At 47.6% G+C, this 23,379-nt stretch overlaps 1 protein-coding gene across 2 annotated transcripts in view; it reads left to right on the top strand.

Annotated features, from left to right (window-relative positions):
* The window catches only part of LOC146854820 (adenosine deaminase 2-like), a 511,041-nt gene that overhangs the window by 274,225 nt on the left and 213,437 nt on the right, over positions 1 to 23,379 (top strand). For both annotated transcript variants that reach the window (XM_085650538.1, XM_085650539.1), the window contains exon 5: positions 4,430 to 4,557. In XM_085650538.1, coding sequence (XP_085506664.1) covers positions 4,430 to 4,557 — 128 coding nt within the window. The remainder of the gene's footprint in view (positions 1 to 4,429; positions 4,558 to 23,379) is intronic.

Below are 23,379 nucleotides of genomic sequence, written 5' to 3'. Positions count from 1 at the left end.
TGTCACTCGTCTACCCCTCCTTTACAAAAGCCTTCTCAGTAGACTTCGTTTCAGATTCCACAAAATCTATTAGTTACAACATATAAACATCTCCATTGTCTGCTTCGCTAACCACAGAATAATAAAGAAATTCTTTCTCACAAGAATCCCGATTCTCTCTAGAACAGCGCTTGCCTCTGCTCTACCACGGAATTATTACTTTCGTTGACACAGTAGCACATCCCTCTACTCTGCCCTTCTATCATGCATCCATTAACTGTTTCCTCTAGGACTGCTCCAAAGAGTCTTACAATCAACTAAATGCTCATACATTCACGCACCTTCACACCAGAAAAATGTAGCACACCCACACAGAATCCTGCCTTTCCCGAGAACAGCGAACAATCTGTCCCACTACAGAATTATAACATACGTTAACCAAGCAGCGCTTACCTCTGCCCAGTCCTTCAAACAAGCTCAGAGAATACCTATTACTTCTCCCGCGATAAGCTTTAACGGGGAACCTTACGGATCCCTGGGACTTAAGACCAGAGTTTCACAGATAACCTTCGCTACCATACGCACTCCTTTTATACCGAAATTATGTCCCTAATAGTAACACACGACGATGTCACTGATTCCGAACCCAGACAATGCGACGCGCAACTTCAATTGTCACACGTTTTTTTTCCTGCATACATACAGGTAATTCCAACAATCCCGTCTTTCCCGAGAGCAGCACTCACTTCCGTCTGCCCTACTACGGAACCGTCACCAGCTCCCAAGTTCCAGAAGCCGTACACACTACATAAAACTCAACACGACGACTTCACCATATAGTATTAGTACATATACCAACATCAATCAATAAATCAATGAATCAAAAGCCTATGTACAAGCAATCTATCAGATCAAGACAATAATCTAAAACCATCATACTGCTACCAGGAAACTGCTGCAGATCGGCGCATATAAATTCTCCCTACTTCCACAGACAGAGTATACCTACAGTCGCACGCACATACACTCATCATACGCTGGGGCCCATCACACCAACATTCATTCTATTACTCTATCCACACTAAATATATGAGAGAAACCTAAACCAATCTGCATCTAAAACGAGGTCAATGCGACCATAAAGATATTGTCCTGAGTCATGATTTAAAACATAGGGAAAAACATTAGAAACTCAATAAATGACAAAGAAATAACCACCCGACACTGGAATTCAAACAAATGGTTGTTTATCTAATTAATCCAAATGAAAGTCAATCAATAGAAAGATCATTATTCTCATAGTTACCTATTCTAGCTAAATGGGTCAGGACAGGTCTCTCAGTAAAGTCTCTCGAGCTGTCGTCCTCAGCATCAGCAATGATCCTCACGAACATAGGTTCAGGAAGAAGTGGCCTCAAAAATCTATACGCCCTCTCTAGCCTAGTAATATTTATAACAAAACTAGCGAAATAAAAGTAACAAACAAATTCTGAATGTCCGTTGAGCCGCTGAGCAGAGTGAGCAGGAAAGGATGTCACTTGGTAACATTTAGAAAACCTCCGCTCAGGAAAAATCACAAAAATAAAAACACGGAAGAAGGAAACTCGAGTTTGCAAGTGATACATTCATGAATGCTCTTCCTTGGTACCATAGCAGAGCCACCGCAGGTTTATCTTTGTCCATTGTGGCTTTATTCTTCTCCAAGGACAATTGGAAGCATGCCCGGAGCTGCTGTCCTCACGGAAACTTTTAAATCAGACAGAGGCTGTGGTCAGGTGACTTCTAACCATGTTCAGCAAGGCCTCTCGTCAAAATTCAATCACTCGAGCGCAGGCTGTAAATAGCAGCCATCTTGGTTTAGGCCAAAACGGACCATCTTAATTAAAAGAAACACAAAACAACATTACCACATCATAATGATTATACAGTGTTAATCCCCACTAATACCCTTATGTGTATGTAATTACCTAGCCGTCTGCAACACAAAGAAGCATTGGCACACGTTAATTTTTAAACGCAAACTCGAAACAAATAGCACTTTTGCGACACTCATTTAATTTAATTGCACATATTATTAAGAAACATATATGCATTCCCACGTGTAGTTTCTCTCATTAGTAATGTTGGTTAATCGAGACTTTTAACAAAACTAATAATTAGTAATTATAAATTAGTAATTTTAATCATAACATATAAACAAAACTGGAGCTTAAAACTCAATAAATTTTCAACAGAAAACTCTGCTCCAGCAATTGTGTTGTGTTAAGGGGAGAGAGATACATACCACCTGAGTCTGTGAGGGGACGGGTAATTGCCTTAACCCATGAAGGTAACCTGGGCCTAACTTTAACATGAAGACTGTTAAAGGAAAGATTTTGGTGGCCTGGAATGGATGGTCCGGTCAAGGAGTGGTGGAGAACTGTGATAGTTGTAAGGAATCTGAGAAAAGGTTGTGAGTAGGGTTGGACAAACCAGTTTTCCTCATTATGTTATTGGTGTGGAAGGTGTATGGCAAAAAGTTTGCATGGATTTTATTGGTCATGTCAATGAGTTGCATGACAATGAAATGTTTGCCTTGGTCTTGGTGGGCTCAGAGTCAAGCTGGGTGGAAGTTGCCTTTATGAGAAGCATCAATACTGAATCCACCATTAAGGTTCTCAGTGAGGTGTTCCGTAGACAAGGTGTTCTGGCCATGCTACTTTCTGATAATGGCATACAGTTCACCTCTAAGGGAATGTAGCAGTATTGTGACAATATTGGATTGAAGCATTCATGTACATCTTTGTACAATCCACAAGGTAATGGCTTGTGTGAAAGAGTTAACAGACTTGTGAAAGGCACAATGCAATTGGCATTAACAGCTAATTCTCCTGTACGGTGCATCACGGAATGTTAAAATCTCCATTTGACGCCGGGTGCATGATATTATGAGACGAGTCACCGGGGTCGCTCTGCTGCCGGAGGTGCGTCGTTGTGTGCTGAATGTATGGGAGCCCAATGACTGCAATGCGGCTCAGGCTCGGTGGGCGGCCTTGGGGAACATGATTGCAAAGAGAGATATTGCGCAGCTTTGCGGTTCCCAGCGGCCTCCCACCGTGTCCGTCTGGAAGGAAAACATGGACTGGTGCATGTTCAGGGAGAAAACGGTGTATGTGGCCCGTGGTAAACCGGGGGCTTGGGGTAAAATTTGGGGGCAGTGGAACGCGTATCGTGGGTCTATCTGTGCTCCCCCTTTGGTAGATACGTCCGGGGTTGCCTCGTCCCCCTGATCCTTGAGGGTTCCTTGTACATCTCGTACTTAGGAGTACAGATTTGGTTCTCTCGTGGCCCCCCCTCCCTTTAGGTCTTCTTTTATTGACCGCCCTCGGGTGGTTGGGTGTTGACTCCCCCGGCTGGTGTTCGCCGCCCTTCATAAGTCGTTTAGCCTTGTTTGTTGTATTTTTGTATTTTTCTTTTTTGTTGTTATTTATACTAAAAGTGTGTATTCTGATTTCCTTTATGTGCAGTCTGATTTACTGTGATAGTGCGGAGCCCCTGTGGGCCAGCCATTGTTTTCTGATATGCTGGAACACTTCGACTACTAGCGGCCGGCCCTGGTGGTTGTAGGCCCGTGTTTGTAACCCTTTTTATGCACAATAAAATCTTTAAAAAAAAAAAAAAAAAAATCTCCATTTGAACTGACGAGGGGAAGGCAAGCTGGTACAAAAATGGTTCCCACTTGGTTACTCAAAAATCAGGTATATAGTTCTTCGGATCTCTGTAACCAAGATACGGTGAGGGGCAATAGAAATGTTCGACCTGGTGCTTTAGTAAAGGTCAAACCTGGTGGTGTTAACAAAGGCTTCAACAAATTCAGGGGGTGAATATTTGATGTTTGTTTTGACATTTGTTTGCTTTTGTTTTGCAACCTTGCTTTTGGATTATTGTTCCCTATTGCTTGCTTCTCTTTTGTGCAGTTTTCACTGTTTCTTGATTTAATCATTTTATTGTATATGCTTTCTTTTGTTTATAGTTTTTCACAACAAATCTTTCTCTGGATGGAAAGAGATGTGTTATGTTTATCTCCAGCCGGTGAGTGGCTTTGCTCTGCTTGCCGGGCTCGTGGTGCCTTGGTTACTGGGCTCGTGGTGCATGACACGCTTTTGGTACCGTGTCTCGAGCCCAGTATTCCACAGAACGGCAGTTAGAGTGATGCGGTTTCCCCGGCTGTGATGGTCGGGTTAATCCGTGCTGTCTTACTTCAATAAAGATTCACAACCATTCAGAAGACTTCAAATTAATTTACAATGTTTATGTGTGTGAATAGGCCTGAATGTGTGACATTAATGGTGGAAAGAACAATTAAGCTCAAATATAAAAACTGCCATGCAGGTGAAGTTTTTTTCCTTCATGCATAAATAAATAACAGACTTTAGCATAAAAAGATGTTAATTTGCTGTTAATATTGCAGGTCTACGAACTGGACGGAACAGTGCATGACAGGGCTTGGGCTCTAGAGACGTACAAAGATGTGGCCAAGCAGTTTGTCAGTGAGCACCCAGACTTCATGGGAGTGAAAATTATTTACACAATTGCAAGGTAAAATGCTCAGCAGGGGCTGTTTTTGGTTTGTGCCTCCCTCATATCCCTTAAAACTGCTCAGTGCATTAAAGTGATTTGTGTGAAGCCTTCAATCCCATTTTAATCTACTCCACCCACCTAGCGAGATGAGAGAATGAGTGGCAGGCTCTCGACAGTTGTAACTCGGATTGCACTCTAATCTTGTATGCTCAGTGTGTGCCTAAGAGGTAGCACTCAATCAGCAATTCAATCAGTGGATTTATATAGTGCGACTAACCACCTGAGAGGATATACAGGTGGTGGGGGTTCATGATGGTTCAGGTGACTCAATCAAACACCTAGGTCTGAAGTGCTCTCTGGAATTCCAGCAGAAGGTTGGCGGTCGTATCTGCAGAGGGCAACGGCAAACAGGCATGTAGGCATGTTTTGCCAGGCTCATGGGAAGAAAGCCATTGGTCCTGAACTCTGACAGCAGCTGAACCCAGCCCCCAGATTTTAACAATTTTCTCTCAATTTCAGAGATTTCAGCGCGTCAGCCAATAAGAGGAGAGTATAGAGCAGTGGTTCTGAACCTGAGGTCTGGGGACACCTAGGGGGTGCGAGGCCTCTTTGGGGGGGAGGGGGGGGAGATCCGCAGATGTTTAAGAAAATTAACTAATATTAGAACTGATGAAATTAAATTCATAAAGTATATATAACTAAAGAAGCAAAATTGAAAATTTTAACTGTCCAAAATTGGTTGTGCATTAAACTAACTAATCCAATATTTGGTCATTTGTTTGTTGTCTATATGTTTTTTGTATTGTAGTGTGTTGTTCTGAGGTTCAAATCATAGAAATTGCTTAGGTTGTGGGTGTCCCCAGCTTCCAATAATGACTCAGTGGGGATCCCCAAATTCCAGTAATGAATCAGTGGAAGGCCACAGCACTCACAGGTTAAGAACCGCTAGTATAGAGCATCAAACGGCCATTGCTGCCTGAGCATGTTCCTGCTCTCAGTGTTGGCATGTCTTTGTGTCTTCTGGAGCCTGCTCCTGTGACCCTATTCGTGTTCAGTGTAGCATTGGCCTACTCTGTATATGTTCTAGGCCTCCTCAAGTCTCAGTAGATAGAGGTGTTGGATCCAGATCTCCATTCCCTTTTTCTAGTGAGATCTACCATTAAGTCAGATGCAGTCCCCTCTCCCTACACAATCACAACCCCGAAGGAGACTATCCAAATGAGGTTGCAGAGTTGTAGCTCCCACCAGGAACCAGCACTGAAAGTCTGCAGACTGAAGAACACTCAGGTCACACAGACCCCTCTTCAGCAGTCATATCTTCTGTCTGCCCCATGGCACTGAATTGCACTGCTTCGTGCTCCTTCCTGTTCTCATGCTATAAGGGCTGACAGGTTCCATCTGCCTCTAAGCAGGCAGGTAGACTTCTAGGTTCTGAAGGGCAAGTATACACCTCCTCCAAAAAGTGATCCAGACCTCAGGTGAGGTTGCATTGCCTCTGGCAGACAGCAGCCCTGGTTGCACAGCAGTCTTCTGAGTACTCTGTGGAGAACAAGTCTGGAAGTGGGGTCCAACAATATAAAACTGCAGATGTGTAAGAAAAGAACCACTGTCAGGAAGAACCGATGTAGATCAAACTATGAAGTAGGTGTCATATCTTCTATGGTAATCTCCCACTTCTAACATTTTTAAATTTGTATAGAGCCATCTTTAACATGAATACAAACAAATCAAGTGTCTTTTTTAACCGAATTCCATTTTAACAGATCAAGACTGGGGAACAATTTGCATCCACTTGCAATTCTAAAATACATAAAAGACTCCAAAACTTCTAGATGAGCCCGCAGCGCTGAGAAACACATTAGTGCTTGTGAGGGTGCAACCCCAATAAAGAAAAAAAACACGGATAGTGGATAAGGGGGTCCATCTTTTTACTATTTTTAGTTGCTCGCTGCATTTAACATCACAAGAACATTCAGGCAGGTAGGATACCACATAAGTTTCCCTACAAGCCAAAGCATCTCAACTAATGTTTGTTTTTCATGGCTTTCTTATCTCATAAGGTCTCCCAAAATTGAGTGACAGAGATTTTGTTGAGCACCGCTGTGACACTCCTGCCAGGAGTTGCTGAGCTCAACTTCCATTTGTCGTGCTCTCTGTTTCATTTATTTTTTGTAAAAGTGTTTTATTTGTTTTTTATCGTCCTTAGTAAAATGTACAACAGCTTCGATCAAGTTATACATACGAGCTTATACATGCAGTTGGTTGCAATTTCGCTTATCTATTGTCACAGGGTAGGTTTGCTGTTCTGATCGATACCCAATGAGGAATGCGGTTACGATTTTATTGTTTCGTAATTGCTTCTTGTCCTAAACTTGAACATGGACAGCTGCGAGAGTCCAGGAATCATAGTGAGGTAACCGTAAGTAAACTGGGGGAGTTAAATTGAACTGGGGGTGCCCTGTGTGAGGGAGGGACAGGAGGATGGGCTTGGATGGGCCGTGCTGAGTGTCCGCGCTTGCGTGAAAAGGGCACTAGAAGCGGTGGCTTAATGAGGCTCGGTGGAGTCATGTGTGCATGCTCTGCATTTGCGGCTCGTGTGTTGAGTTCTGATGGGGATCTACTTCGGGGGTGGATGCATTCGGTGTGGCTTGTGGGGGGTGTGAAGACAACACGGGGACCTAGTGAGATCTAGAGTATGTTTAAAGGTATGTAGGAGCGTCGCCCATTGCATGGAGATTAAGCATTTACGTAATCCTCAGGCCTCCTCGTATTGCAGGGTCTCTTCTTCTGATGCCCCCCATTTAGAGACTGCTCCTACCCAGGCTGACAGTGGGGCCCCTTTGGTGTTCTCCAGTGGATGGCAATTCCCCGCTTAACTAATAGGAGGACCAGAGACGCAAACTACACCTTGACTTTGTGGTGTTTGCGACGTTTGAATATGCCCAATGTGCAGGTGTACCATGTTGTAAGGTCTGTGAGTCCCATTACGTCTTGCAGTGTGGTGTGTATTGTGCTCCAAAAGGAGTCAAGTGCTGGGCAATTCTAAAAAAGGTGAAAGAAAGTCGCGCTGAGGAGTTGACATCTTGGACATGAGAATGGTGTGTGTTCGGGTAGTATCTTCGAAGTTGCTCGGGCATTAGGTATACATGAAGCAAGATGAGAAATGGTATGTTTATAAATTGGGGGTTACGGGATACTTTCTTTGGGTATTCTAGTGCGTGTTCCCATTCTTTGTCATGTAACGGCCTTTGGAGTTCTGCCTCCCACTTGTCCCTTAGGGATGCTAGTGCAAGTGACACTGCTATTAGGTCACGAATGGCCCTGTATATCCAAGTCATTATGTGGCATCCAGGTCCCAATTGCAGGATGGCGTGAAGGACCGGGTGCGTTGCTGGTTCTCTATCGCGCATATGCCAAATTCGGCATAAATATACCATCAGTTGACTGTATAGGAGGAACTGGCCGCTGGGTAGGCCCATATTGGCTACTATTTTGTTGAAGGGACGTAGGTAACCATCTGCGAACAAGGATCCTATTTCCGTAACTGAGTGCTTTGTCCAGACTCGCTCAGTGTAGTGCTTGTGTTCTCCAGGAAGGCCTACTAATAGCAGCAGTGTGGAATAGAGTGGAGTTGTACATGACTAATGATGGATCCGCTGTATGCGGGGTCACGCCACTGTTACCTGTAATGGGTGGGTTGGCATTAGTCTGGATAATTGGGATTGATATCGGTCTACTGTCTGTGTTGGTCTCTCAAAGTAGGCATCACACCGTCCAGTGCGATAGCCATTGAAGCTGGGCCGCTAGGAAGTATGACTCAAATGAGGGGGCTCCCAGTCTACCTCTATCTACCAATAGCTGCATTTTGGCCGGAGCTACTCACCTGCGCCCATTGCCCCAGTTTAGGGTACATAAGAGTGTGTCTAACTCCTGGAAAAAGGAGCAAGGAGGGACTATCAGGAGATTGGAAGTGATAAAGTAGTCCTGGGACAAGAACCATTTTAGCCACAGCTATTTTTCAGAGGGAGGTCAAGGGGTGGGTCTTCTAGAAGCCGACCGAGGTGCAGATGCCTGCCAGAGCTTTTGATGATTATCTTCGTATATGTCCTGTGGAGAGCGGTATACGCATACGCCTAGATTGCGCGGAGCATGCACACTCCAAGCGAGATTGACTCCTCCGACGTGCACCTCCCGTGGAGGGAGATCGGTAGAGAACAGATATATTGTGGACTTACCCACTTGACTTTGAGACCGGCTACTGTCTCGAAGTCTGCCAATGTTGCAAATGTTGGGGTAAGGTCCGATGTAATGACCTTTACGTAGAGTAGTAAGTTGTCTGCATACAGTGATATGCTTTGTGTGGTTCCTGCTAACGGTATTCCCCATTGCTTGCCCTCTTCTAGTAGAAGAGCAACAAGGAGGGTGGACATCCCGGTTGTGTCCCTCTCAATACTGCAAAAGGGGCTGACACAATGCGATTTAGTCTGACCCTAGAGGCAGGCTACGTATATATCAATTGTGTATGCACGCATTCTAGGGCCCACTCTCATCTGCCGCAGCACCGCGAATAGGTATGGCCATGCCAAAGTGTCAAAGGCCTTCTCCAGGTCCAGGTCCAGGACCAGGCATGCGGTCCAGGGGTATCAACGCTAAACCTATTCCTGAACATGGAACAACCGTTGGATATTATGGGTGGTGCATCTTCCCGGTACGAACCCACATTGGTCTGAGTGCACTAGAGTTGGGAGACCTGACTACTAGCGCTCCGCCAGTATCTTGCCGAAAATGTTATAGTCTGCAGACAATAGAGCAATGGGTCGATAGGATCCCAGGTGGCGAGGATCTCGGTCTGGTTTTAAGAAGGATACAGTCAGTGATTCTCGAAGGGAATGTGGGAGCTCTCCCCCTCTCCTGCGCCGCCTCATACATTTTTGCCAGTCATGGCGCTAGCAGTGTAGAGAATGTATAATAAAATTCTAATGGCAGGGCATCGAGACCTGCGCCATTATTCTTGGCAGAGTTTGTATTGCTTGTTTCACATTCGCTGGCGTAATATTCGTGTTGAGAGTGTCTCTGTCAGCTGCCGTTATGCACGATAGCGGATGAGTAGCTAGAAATCTGTCCACTTGAACTGCTTGTTTAGGGGCTGTATATAGTCCCGCATAGCACTCGCTGATTGCTTGTGTAATGTCCATTTGGGAGCGGACTGCCACACCAGTGATAGTGTTCACCTCGGTTATAGGGTGAGGGACAGTGTCTTGCCGAACCAGCCATGCCAGTAGGGTGCCTGCTCTATCTCCCGCTCTGTGTGCCCTTGCTGCATGCACTCTGTAATTGTATCGTCTGAAGTCCGCTAGCACTTCCGCATATGCTGTTTTAGCGCCCACTACCTGAGCCTCAATTTTATTCGCTGCCTCCGTCAGAGTAACTAGCCTTAGTTCCTCCTCTAATATACGCCGTTCCAGGGTTTTGAGGACACCTGAGATGTGCTGAATACATGTTCCTCTAATCACAAATTTAAACGTATCCCATTCTATTGTTCTTGTAGTTGCTGATTTAGCATTTTCATGAAAATAATTCTGGATGTGTGATTTTTGCTCCTGTCTGAACACCTGGTCCTCTAGGCAGTCGCGCGGCAGACGCCAAGTGGGTACCGGGGGTAGAGGTGGTTAACATCTAAGGAGACTGAGTGCGCGTCATGATCGGATAGGACTCGCCCTAAATAATCTGTGTCTTAGATCATGGGAATTATGTGTGAAGAGCATAGGAATAGATCTAGTTGGTTCTGTCGGGTACCAGAGTTGATTCTTGGGTTACTCAATAATAACCAATGCAAAACAACAGTACTCAAACTTTTCAGTATTAATCAATGAAAAAGGAGAAAAGACAAGGAGCATTAATCACCGACACACCAAATTTGAATCAAACACAGTCTGCATTTAAGGAAAAATCCATATATTCGTTTACATTTTATGGTGTCGAACTGACATTACACGGCTGTCAGAGTTCATGAACATACAATTTGTTCAAACGGCGCTATGGTGAAAAAAGTGCAGAAAAAGAAAGGTGCTACATGTGAACAGGATATTTATACAGTGCTGTACGAATTGTTGAAAATTATCTTTCAGAGGAAATTCATCCCTAGGTACATTCAGAGTGCACCATGTCTCTTTCTATAATGGAGAAACTTTACTAGTTTTCGGCGGGGAGGGGATCCTAGGGGTGGACGGTAGGCTCGCACCCTGTGTGCTCACTCTATGGAAAAGAAGGAAGTTAGATCTGTGGCAGGTGTGAAGGAGCATAACCAGGATTCTATGTAATCAATGGGTTTTGCACCCTCTATTCCTTCTGGCAGGCCTAGGATGCACATGTTGCAGCTTCTCGAGCGTCCCTCTAGATCATCTGCACACTCCACCAGGGTCGCCATGTCCGTGGTGTTTCTTGCTGTGTTCTGGTTAGTGGCTGTAGGGTGGCAATTGTTTTCTCCCCATCCACAACTTTGTCCGCCAATTTACAGTGACCGTCGCACAGTAAATTAAGGTCTGTGGCTAGGGTGCCGAACCATTCCTCCATCGTGACTTTGCAATGTTTAGTGGCCAACAGCACCTTATCTAACTTGTCAGACATGGTTAGTACGGAGGGCTGCTCCATGTCTTCCAGCTGTGATTTGGCAGTTTGAGTGCTACCTAGTATTGTGGCAGGTAGGAGGTCCAGCGTGGGAACAAAGCTTCCCCATATTTGTATGAAATTGTGCACGCCCCTTTGTTTTGATACGTGCAGATTCCTATGCTTGGTCCTAGCTTGTTATTGACAGCTGCGCTTGTTGCTGGGTTCAAGCTTATTCTGACAAGGATACCGCAGATGGACTCCCGATGGTCTCCCTACCTCCTGTGCTCCAGCCGGAGCATGGTCGTGGTCGAGCAGGTGAGGCGCAGGTCATACTATGGGCTGCACAATTTATGGTGCTGAGTGGCTTGAACTTGATGTGGGTTTGTGTGTGCCCGGGCCATCCTGATGTGTTAGGCCTTACAACATCACTGATCACGTCCTAGAGTCTCCAGTGAGGGCCAGGCAGGAGGGGATTGCGGGCCTACTCACTAACCCGCCACCGTGATCATGCCTCTCAGAGTGCTGACGGTACAGGCCCTGGCTGTGGCACGCAAGGCTCAAGGCCGTCCAGGGTCTCTGCCTCCACAGCTGCGGCCCCACACGTCAGAATCCCCAGGTGGCCTTTAGGGCGTTACTTGGTCCCTGGTGTCACTTTATAGGCACTTGTTCCCATGTATATGGGCGCTGTTTGGCCTACTACAGGGATGAGGCCCCTATTCGCTTGGGTGCCCAACACCCCAGAGTCAGTGGTGGAGGCCCGCGCTCAAAGTCCTTTTCTCCTGCTTCTACTGTGGGCTGCTTTTTTGGGTCAGGCGTTTCTCTCACCACTGCTCACCTGAGCTGTCTGCAGTGTTCTCTCAGAAAGGGTAGGGGGCGCCTGGATCCAAGTGCTCACCACTCTCCATACCTCGGCCCTCCGCCGGGACCAAGGCCGTCGCTCCGCAGCACTCGTCACTGCGGTCTGGGCCCGATGCTGCTCTGTCGACCGCCCTACACAGCAGAGAGACCACAGCTGCCCTGGCCGCACCACTCCGCACCCATCGGGGTGTCTGTCGCTCTGGTTTGGCTTCCTTCACTATTGTCGGCGCCCCCGCATGTCACCACTGGGCATTGTAGCAGACGCGTCACGATGGGCCTGCTTGAGCTGATACGCCATCAGCATGCCCATTCTTGCTGCCATGTTCGGTCAGCGTCACTCGCGGCGTGGATCTTGTTTCACACATCTCCCGGGACTGCATCATCAATGGATCAGTGCGTCACCATCTCCTTCGCTAAACTGGAGCCGGTGGTGTTGTTTGGTGGCCCCCTCTACACGGACTGTGAACAAGGCGCAAACCGATTCGCAGAACCTCACTCAGGCACGTCCATCATCTTGGCTGGCATTGCCACGCCCCACCTTGCTCTCCCCTTAGTTTATCTACATCTCAGCTGCCAGGGATGAGACTTCAATCCTCGCGAACAGAAGCAGACAATCTCAGTGGGCACAATGCTGGTGAGCCAAAGGCCCATCTAAGGCAAACTCATCTGCTCCTGTCCAATAACACATTCGGCCATATCCACTAGCCACTACGTCCTTTCCACATCAAGCCTCTAGTAAGTAATAGCTAAGGGTGGGCAGAAATTGCGAAAGTGCCTTTTGCAAAATATCATAAAACGGCAAAAAATCTCCGCGATCACGCGAAATTTCACGTGATCGCGGAGATTTTTGTGTGCTGAATAATGCTTTACTGAATTTGACCTTCAACTCGGGCACCTGTTTCATTCATATCTGTAAGACTTACAGATATAAATAAATAAAGCAGGTGCCCGAGTTGAAGGTCAAATACAAGTGCTTCCTGTTGGGGTTTCATTTTTGTGACAGGAGCATCGTGCCAGAATGAATTCTGCCCTGCATATTTACCCAAGAAGATGCCACCGTTTTGTGCAATACCTCTACTCAACTGGAGTACTTTCTACTGGCTAATCAGTAAGTGCTACCTCGTTGGGTAAATGTATAGTGCTTTTCCTACATTACAGCTGCGTAAAGGGCCAGAAGAGTTGTCTACAGCGACTATGTATGTCTGTAACGTTGCCACCGCGCCGACGGGCGCCGGGGTCCCTCGAGTGAGCTGTTCATCATAGTGGGGGAAAGGGCGGGAAGATGTTGCACACCGCTGGTGTGTGGGCTGGGGCCAAACGGGTGGGACTTCCATGCAGTTCACATGCCTCTTGTTTACAGAGGGCCAGAGACCTATCAGAGCAGCAGATGAGGAGACAGAACCTCCTGGTGTCAGGAACTACACAGGGATTGCACTCGAGAAACTCATGGATGCACAGAGCAAAAGGGCCAGAAGAGTTGTCTACAGCGACCACGTGTGTCTGTAACGTTGTCACAGCGCCGACGGGCGCCGGGGTCCCTCGAGTGAGCTGTCCATCATAGTGGGGGAAAGGGAGGGAACAGGGGGAAGACGATGCACACCGCTGGGGTGGGGGCCAAACGGGACGGGCTTCCATGCAGTTCACATGCCTCTTGTTTATAAAGGGCCAGAGACGGATCAGAGCAGCAGATGAGGAGACAGAACCTCCTGGTGTCAGGAACTACTTGGGAATTGCGCTTGAGAAACTCATGGATGCCCAGAGCTCCATCAAGGATGACAGCATATGGGGAGAAAGCACACCTGCCTAGGCGACAATTTCCGTTCCCTCGCGGATCGCGGAAGTTTCGACATTTTCGCGTTCCGTGCGGAACGCAAAAATGTCGAATTTTCGCAATTTCCGCGAGCGGAACGGAAATTGTCGCTCACCCTTAGTAATAGCCAGCTCTGCTGCAGGCTTGATGTTCAGCTCTCTTGTAATTCCCTTCATATGAAGATGAAAGTTACTTGAATTCAAGAGAATAATGACACTCTTAGGATGTCTCATCTCGCTCCTGACAAACATCTTGCGTCAACATCACCACACATGACTGATAATTTTAAACACATCTCTGATGTACGTTAATGCTCGATACTAGGGTATACAAAAATTAAAATACGGATTTTAGTTTTAGAAATTCAGTTAGACAACCTCTTTGTATCTGAGCCATGGACTGGTGTACCATCAAATCCGGACCTCGCAATTGCCTCCCCTTCTGTCTGCAAGGCCATTTGCTGTGTGCGTGCTAAGGAAAAAGGTGGCAATATAGTTTTAAATCAATTTCTATCCATTTCCCATTTGAAATTAAATATGTTTTTATCTGCCAAATTTCTCGTCTTTACAACTGGCTTATCTCCTTGTTACTCTATTCAGTATTTTGGAAAATTGGTCATCTGATCCAGTTACTTACTTTTGTGAAAACCTTCTGAAATGTTCTTGCTCCTTGTTTACGCAGTATGACCAGTGTTGCTATTCTTAGCCATTTCAACAGTCAGGTTGATTATTGTGCTAGATCTGACTCAATTAAATTCATTTACTTTTTTGCCACTATAAAACAAAAATGACGATTGTTAGAAATTGCGTTCCTGGTTGGCTGAGGTAAAAGCCCTAGTCACGCAGTAACCACAATCCTAGTCAGGGTAAGGCACAAGCAAACCGTAAATTAAACTGTGCTCATCCTCTAGTAGCTTTGCACGGAGCAGTCAGGCTTAACTTTGCAGGCTTTGTGTAAAGTATTTGTGCAACACTTCAAACAGTAAAACAGTGAAACCACCACACAAAAAGATTCCACACCTGGTTCGAACAATAGAGGTTAATTCTATGACTAAAACAAAACAGAAATGACAAAAATCAAATAAGTAGAACTGTAGTTATGAATTTGTAAAGAATAAACTATAAAATAGTGTTTAATACATAAAGCGCCAACCGGGGACATCTGGTCGCGCTTGACTGTGTCAAATCCAAAAGTCTAGGCCGAATGTGATGGAGCACAAGTCGGATACAGTCACAGATTAGTCCTGCTGAAGTTTTACCTTCTTAAGTTTTGTGCCAAGAGTCCCATTCACTTGGGAGAAGTTTGCCAGGAGCAAGGAGAAGGTCGCTGGCCGTGGTCGGCGGGGCATGAAGAGGAGGCCGGGTGTCGTGGATGGATGGGCTGGGGCCTTGCGGTGCCCATCCACGCCTGAGGATGATGCTTGCTGTGTGAAGAGACTAACTTGTGGCGGATCACGCTGGTTTCTGGTGTGGGCAGTGCAGCTCCGGCAGTTTGCAAAGAGCCCAAAAACTTGACTTTAAGAGCTCAAGAACAACACTAAGGGCCCAGGGATCAAAGAGATGCCTCTTGGCGATAAGGAACTTGTTGGAGACGAGTCCAGGAGCTGTGTGGAGCCTGTTATGTACCTGAAGCTCAGATCAGGAGGCCAACAGACTAGGCCTTTGAGTCCTTATGAGGTCCTGGGTTCTAGATGGGTTTCAGGGGCAGTTCTTCCTATCCAATTCTGTGCCAAGGACTACCATTAGCTGGCCACTAGAACTTGGCAGCCCCCCTACTCCAAAAGCGCCATAAAAACCTGGAAATGTGGCTAGACCACAATCTCTCTATGGAAATTCAAGCTAAAAAACTAGCAGCCACCTGCTTTGGGATACTCCGTATGATTCGGAAGATTTTAACCCATATCCCTGAACAGACCCGGAGAACCGTTGTACAGGCCTTTGTAGTTTCTTGGCTGAGCTAAGGCAATTCCCTCTATCTGGGCTCCCCTAAATATGTAGTGAACAGACTACAGGTGGTTCAAAATACGGCAGCCAGGATACTCCGAGGCATACCCATACAAGACTCAGCAAAAGTCTCATTGAAAGTACTGCACTGGATGCCGTTCCAAGCCAGGATCAAATTCAAATCTTTATGTCTAGCCCACAAAGCCATGAACTGCAAGGGACCAGCCCTACTGAGAACAGTCATCACCCCTTATGTCCCCGGAAGATTCTGAGATCCACCTCAGACCTAATCATGAAGACGACAAGGATAAAAAGATCTAGATGAGGAGGAAGATCTTTCTCACATCTGGTTCCCAGGCTGTGGAACTCCTTGCCCAAAAAATTGTGACTGTTAAGCGATGAACTAATTTTTAGGAAAAAATTAAAAACGTGGCTCTTCCCTTGATGATTCCTATTTCCCTCACTTCATCACTGCCTCTCCTCAGCGCTGGGAAGCTCTTGGGCAGCAATGCACGCTATAAAACCATAAATATAAACGCGCAAGAGGGCAGCCGGCAGCAGGTAAGCACAACAAGGCAGCAGCTCCTTCCCAGTGGCAGTCCAGCAGAGTGGCAGTCCTTGTAGCCCTTCCTGGTAGAGTATCCACAGGTCCAGGGGTCTACCGCTGGTTTCAGAGGTCTAGTACTTATACCCAGTTTGGACTCTGAAGAAGAGGGGAAACTTCAAAGGCAAGCCTTTGAAGTGCCCAGAGGTCCTGATCTTCCTGCCCTGGATCCAGACTCACTACAGGGGGTATGCAGCCCTTTCTGTGTGGACAGAACAGGTGTAAGTGAGGCTGAGTCCAGCTGCTCTCTCCCATCCTGCCGGGATGGCCCATCAAGTCACACCTAAGCTCCAATTGTGTGTGGCTGTCCAGGGGGAATACACAAAGCCCAACTGTCACCCACCCCAGACATTAGATAAGAGACAGGCAGCAGGCACCAAATGACTAAAGTAGGAACATGGTAATTTTCTAAAAGTGGTATTTTCAGAATTGTAATTTCAAATCTGACTTCACCATAAATTAGGACTTTAAATTAGGATTCAAGAGCCACCAGACTTGGAGGTATTATCTTTTCCCACCTGGAAATTATGCTTATAAAATGTAACAAGGTAATCCCAATGTCATTTTATGGGAGAGATAGGCCTTGCAGTAGTGAAAAAGGACTTTTGGAGTTTTTTACTACCAGGACATGTAAAACTTAGAAGTACATGCCCTGCCTTTTAAAAACATTGCACCCTGCCTCTGGATTGTCCATGGTTTACCTTAGTGGTGACGTAAATGTAGGGAAAGGAAGGTTTGGGCCTTACAAAAGGTTTATTTTGCCAGGTAGACATGGCAGTGTAAACTGCCCAGACAGGCTCTGCAGTGGCAGGTCTGAGACATAGCTCAGTGCTGCAGGCCAACTAGTAGCATTTAATTTCCAGGTCCTGGGTACAGGGCTACCAATTTACTAGGGGCTTAAAAAAAAAATATATATGCCAATTTTGGATGAACCAATGTTACCATGTTTAGGTGAGAGAAAGTGCAAGCACTTTAGCACTGGTTAGCAGTGGTAAAGTGCACAGAGTCCTAGTACCAGCAAAACTGAGGTGAGAAAAGTGAAGGAGGAAGGCAAAATGCCGGGGTGAAGACCACTCTAAGGCTATCAGGTCTAACACATTTTCCCTCCAAATGAAAGTACGGAGATCTACCCAGCCCCTTGGAGCTCTCGTCACTAAGGCAGAAGAATCTGGAGAGACCATCAGCATTGGCGTGGTCTGTCTCAGGACAATGCTCCCCTGTAAGGTCCAATACCTGTACGGAGATGGACCATCTCAACATTTTGCGATTTTCTCTCCTGTTATGCATGAGCCATCTGAGTGGCCTGTGGTCTGTCTGAACCAGGAAGTGAGCCCCAAACAGGTATGGTCTCAACTTCTTCCGTGCCCAGACCACAGCAAAATCTTCTCTCTCAATCGCACTCCACCTCTGCTCCTGTGGAGATAACCTCCTGCTACTAAAGGCTACCAGTTGGTCAAGGTCCTCCTCATTCAACTGTTATAAGATTGCCTCAATGCCATGCTCTGAAGATTCTGTCTGCACTATGAACTGTTTGGCGAAATTAGGTGCCTTGATTACAAATGCAGTACACATGGCTTCCTTGAGTCTATCAAAGGCTTTCTGGCAAGCCTCTGTCCAGATCACCAATCTGGGCTGGTTCTTGTAAGTCAGCTCTGTTAATGGGAAAACAGTTGTGCCATATCCCTTAACAAATCTTCTGTAGTATCATGTGAGGCCCAGGAAGTCTCTCACCTCAGTCTGAGTTTTAGGTAGTTGTCAGGCCATGATAGTGTTAATCTTGACATGGAGGCTCTGTACCCTGCCCCCACCTACCAGGTGAGATAGGTACACCACTGAACCTTGCCTTATCCAACACTTACTGGCCTTGATGGTCAGGGTCTGAAGCACCTCCTGGAGGTGATGCAGGTGTTCCTCTCAGCTGGAACTCTAGACAGCAATGCTGTCTAAGTAGGCAGCACAAAAGGTCACCTTACGAGCTAGGACCCTGTTAACCAACCTTTGAAAGGTGGCAGGGGCATTCTTCAAGCCAAAGGGCTCTACCCAAAATTGGAAGTGGCCCTCTGGGGTAAAGAATGCTCAATTCTCTTTGGCTTCATCAATCAGGACAACCTGCCAGTACCCTGATGTCAAATTAAAGGTACTGAGGAATCTGGCAGCGCCCAGCCTGTCAATGAGCTCATGAACTCGGGGGATGGGGTGGGTGTCAATTTTGGTGACTGAATCGAGTCCCTCCCTAGCAGTCCACACAGAACCTGAGTTCTGGAGTGGCGCCCGGTGGGACAGCCTTCGGTACCAGCACCACAGGGCTGGACCAAGGACAACTGGAGGTCTCAATCACCCCTAACACCAACATCTTGGAGACCTCCTCCTTGATGCTAGTCCTCACCTTATCTGACAACCTGCACATTTCGTTATTCACAGCTACCCTGCCTCCAGTGTCAATATCATGGACATACAGGTGTGTGAGTCCAGTAGTAAGAGAGACAGAGAGGCAAACTGTCCCAGTAATCAGTAACAGCTGCTCTGGGATCAGGGAAGAAGAGAGGTTGACACCTTCCACTGAACCATCATGTTCCTGTGCAGAGAGGAGGTCAAGGAGAGACTCGCTCTTCATTTCCCCTCCTTCATCTTTCACCAGGAGCATATTCACTTTGGATCTCTCAAATTGAGGCTTAAGGTTATTCACATGGAGCACTCTTAGGGGGTTTCTAGGGATCTGGAGGTCTACCAAGTAGGTGGACTCCCCCTTTTGCTCTTTCACTTCGTATGGGCTGGTCCAGTGGTCCTGGAAAATATGGGCTCTACTGGCTCCATGACCCATACTTTCTAGCCAGGCTGATCCTCCACCAGAGTGGCCTTCTGGTCATACCAGAGGTTCATGACTTATTGGCTGGCCTTCACATTACTGTTTCCCTTTTCCTAGAAGCGGTGCATCTGGTTGTGGAGGGCCAGAATGTAGCTGACCACATCCTGGCGGAGTTTCCTGGGAGCTTGCTTCCACCCTACCCTGGCAAGGCTCAGAAGTACCCTAACAGGGTGGCCATAGAGGAGTTCAAAGAGGCTGTATTCTTTTCTGTGGCACCTCCCTATAGGCAAAGAGAAGGCATGGCAGGAGGACATCCCACTTATGCCTCATGGGCTCAGGCAGGTCCATAATCATGCACTTTAAGGTCTTGTTGAACCTCGCCACAAGACTATTGGTTTGGTTGCCCCCACACTCATCCCACATGGGTTTCATGTATGAGGACATGAAGTTAGTGCCTCTGAAAGACACTACCTCCTTGGGGAACCCCACATGGGTAAAGATCCCCATCAGAGCTCTGGCCACCATGGGTGCAGTCACTGTCCTCAAAGGCATAGCCTCTGAGTAGCAGGTGGCATGGTCCACCAAGACAAGGACAAACCTGTTGCCTAAGGCTGTCTTGGTGTCTAAAGGTCCAATTATGTTAATGCCTACCCTTTCAAAAGGGGTGCCAATGACTGCTAGTGGGATCTGGGGTTTTCCCTGATTTCCCAATAGCGTGGCAGGTGGGTCAGGTCCAGCAGAATGCATCTGAGGCTGTCTTCATTCTGATGGCTTCCTAAGGGTATATTATGACCCCCAAGCCACTGGTCGACATGTTTCAGCACTACTTTCTGCCTCTCTGGGTCAATTGGTCTTTCTTCAGGACCTCTCCTATTTCAATCCCTTTATATACATGGTACATTTCAGTCTATTAGCAATGGTAGAGTGAACTGTGCACTCTCACGCAAGCATGCATATACTAACCATAACAGAATATTTCCTCTGTCTGCACAGGGAGAGAAGAGAAAACAGAACAAATTATGAAAATTTGCATAAATAATGTACACAGTTACATTGTGTCAGGTCATAACTGTCTGGCCGTGCATAAAATGCACACCTGTGACTCCTTGTATTCTAGCCCTCTAAATTGTGAACACACTCCTGTGAAGAAAGCATGCCCAACACACTGTGCTAGAACACATCACTCTCTCGTGTCATGTCATGTTGTGGTGGTCTGCACTTTAAAGCCTCTGGGGCCTACCCACTGTGCCCGTGCACTGACGGAGGCTGTTGCGGGCCTTCTGTGCCCCTGGCAATTCGCTTATTGGTCCCCCTGTAGTGTGTGCGGGGGCTGGGGGAGTGGCACTTCCCTGCCGCGCGGATTCTGGGGTTGATGGCCTTGATGGACTCTCCCTGAAATGGGGGGAAGCTGAATTGATTGGAGGCCAATCTTGTTGATGTAACCCTGCCTGGGGCCTCTGAGACTCACTGGGGCTGGGCCTCGAGTGACTGATGAACCACCATTTTTGCTTCTGTGGGTGCTGCGTATGCGCTCGGATCCCATGACGAGTCTACGGGCACTGAAGGGACTCCCCCAATTACCTACACAAATAACCGGCAACCCACCACTGTCCTTCTTACAGCCTCTCTCAGTCCGATACGTGGTAACTGCCACCGGGGCAATACCTCCTGACCCCTGGTGCTGACGTGACGGAGGTGAGTACGAGCTGCGTCCAGGGCCGTTTCTAGGTGTTTTGCCGCTCAGGGCAAGAATTGAAAAATGCCGCCCCCTCCCTTTTACTACCATTCAGAGAGAGAGGAATGTAATGAACTGCATCTGAAGTATGGTGAACACACCCGTTAGCTACATTAACCGCACAACCAGAGATGTCCCCGGGGCCTGTGGAGGAAAGGGCGGCAATGTGGAGGGAACTTTCGTTGTCCCGGCAGTGTGGTTACAGGAACCTAGACTCTGTTCAATTGAGGGTATTTCTTTCTCAAGGGCACCCATAATATTTATTGGATAGTTCGATATTGAAGAACTGGGCTTACCTTGTGCCTTAGGTGTCCGTAAGTAGCGCTTCCCTATTTTTAGTGATGAGGGAGAAGCAAGGGGCCAAGAGGGGGGCCCAGCCCAGCCTTGTTCGGCCGCAGAAGGGCCCGCTTCTGGCCCGGTTTTAACCCAGGCACTTTCCTGGGCACGTCGCGCGCCCAGTGCCCGCCTGCGGAGCCTGGCAAACTAAACTGTGCTTCACTGCTTGCCGGTCATTGGTGCCTTCCTCCTGGGCTCGTGCTGACAGCTAGAGGCGGTAGTCCCAGAAGCGGCCCCTTTTCAGAAGCAAGTACGGTGGGAACAGGTTGTGAAGCATGGTTTTTAGCAAGTGAGGAGCTGCGAGAGAGAGACAGGAAGGGAATAAGAGGAAGAAAGAGGGGAGGGCAGCTGACAGCGGCAGAGCAGGAAAAGTGGACAAAGGACACTTCAACCACTGATCTTACCTCAATACACCTGCTGGGCACCTAGGGACTCCCACGCACAACAGAAGCAGGCTGCAGGGTAGGCCAACCACTCCTTGCCTTGACGTTCCTGACTCCGCCTCTCTCTCTAGCTCCAGACGACAGCACTCCGGGTCTACTGCACGCCCGCGCCAAGGCAAATCCAGGGATTCAAAAGTGGAAAAAAAAAACAATGACAGGCCTGCCCCTCGTGAGATCATTGGTCCATTCTCTCTGGGAACAGGTCATAAGTAGCGCGTTCGCACTATGAGTGATTGACGGCCCAGGTTATTACAGACATCTGTGGGCACCGCGGAAACCACGAATTTTTCGCACACAAGAGCAAATGTCCCAACTTCCTTTTGCCGCCCTAGCCCTTTAGCCGCCCTAGACGGCCACCTAGTCTTGCCTCATGGTAGAAACAGCCCTGGCTGCGTGCTGTGCCCCAGGGGAGGTTGGACCTAATTCATGCTGCTGACCTGACTGCTGATGCCCCCCCTGGAAAATCACCTAGACCACCAGATCCATACCTTTGCGAAGAGCACCTGCCCATGAGATGCCCTGCGACAGGAACCATCTTGGGTGCAAACTCTGGGCCTCTGCTTGGACTACATGTCTATCTCCTCAGTCCGGCTGCTCATGCTCCCGTGACATTATGGTAAGCGGGCTGGAAACCACAGCAAACTCAGATTGTCAATTCACCTCGTAGTAGTCATGGGCAAGGACAGACCGATACGGCCGCCAGCCTCTCAAAACTGCATAGATCAATATGCAACAAGCCACATCCATGCGGTGGGCCCTGCCTCTGACTAAACTCCACTTCCTGAGAGGGACCTCACCACCATCCTCCAAACCATACACACCTCTCAAACCTCAGTTAAAACATAAATAGAAGAGGTGCGCTTTGCTATTGCTCTCATGAAGCAAGACCTACACTACGCTACAGCGAGGATTGCAGAAGCAGAATCCCATATGTCGACAGTTGAGGGGGATGTTACTACTCTGAAGGCACAGGACTCCCTCCTGTCGACCTGTGCCCAGGGAGCTCAACGCCGTGCTTAGGACGCAGAACACAAATCTTGGTTGCAACAATCTGCACTTCGTAGGTATTCCTGAAGGGGTAGAACCCATCCAACTGGCGACCTTTATAGAAGCCTGGATGAGATCCTGCCCCTCCACATGGTTTGTCGTTTAGTGGGCAAATCGGGCCTTGACACCCAAACTACCCCCGGGACACCTCCACAGACCATTGATTGCTCGCATCCTAAACTTTAGAGACAGAGATGTCATCTTGCAAGAAGTGCACTCCTACTCCAACTTATCCTACCAGGGCAACAGAGTGTTCATATTCCCACACTACACCAAGGAGGTGCAATTGTGGCATTGATCCTATGCTGTAGTCAAGCTGAACCTCCAGGCCCTCAATCTCTCTTATAGATTGCTGTTCCCGGCCCGCCTCAGGGTGATCTTCGATAACAAAAGTCACTTCTTTGACACCTTGGAGCTAGCATGGATTTGGCTCACAGAGGAACTACCACTCTATGCTTCGAACATCTCCTCATCCTCCATTCCGAGACCGAACAGACTGAACAAGGTGGACACAGCCCCCAAGCCAAGGAGACTGCGTACTTGCTCACACAGAAGGCAAAACATCAAGAGGGCGACCTCGCTCGCTATCACCCACATTGGCGGAGCAGGTCCAGGCTGGGCCCGTGCATCTACCTCTCTGCCTCCAATG

The sequence above is a fragment of the Triturus cristatus genome, chromosome 4_1 (assembly GCF_964204655.1).
Source record: "Triturus cristatus chromosome 4_1, aTriCri1.1, whole genome shotgun sequence".
NCBI lineage: Eukaryota > Metazoa > Chordata > Amphibia > Caudata > Salamandridae > Triturus > Triturus cristatus.
The sequence above is the reverse complement of the archived record's forward strand: the minus strand, read 5'-3'. Positions and strand labels throughout refer to the sequence as shown.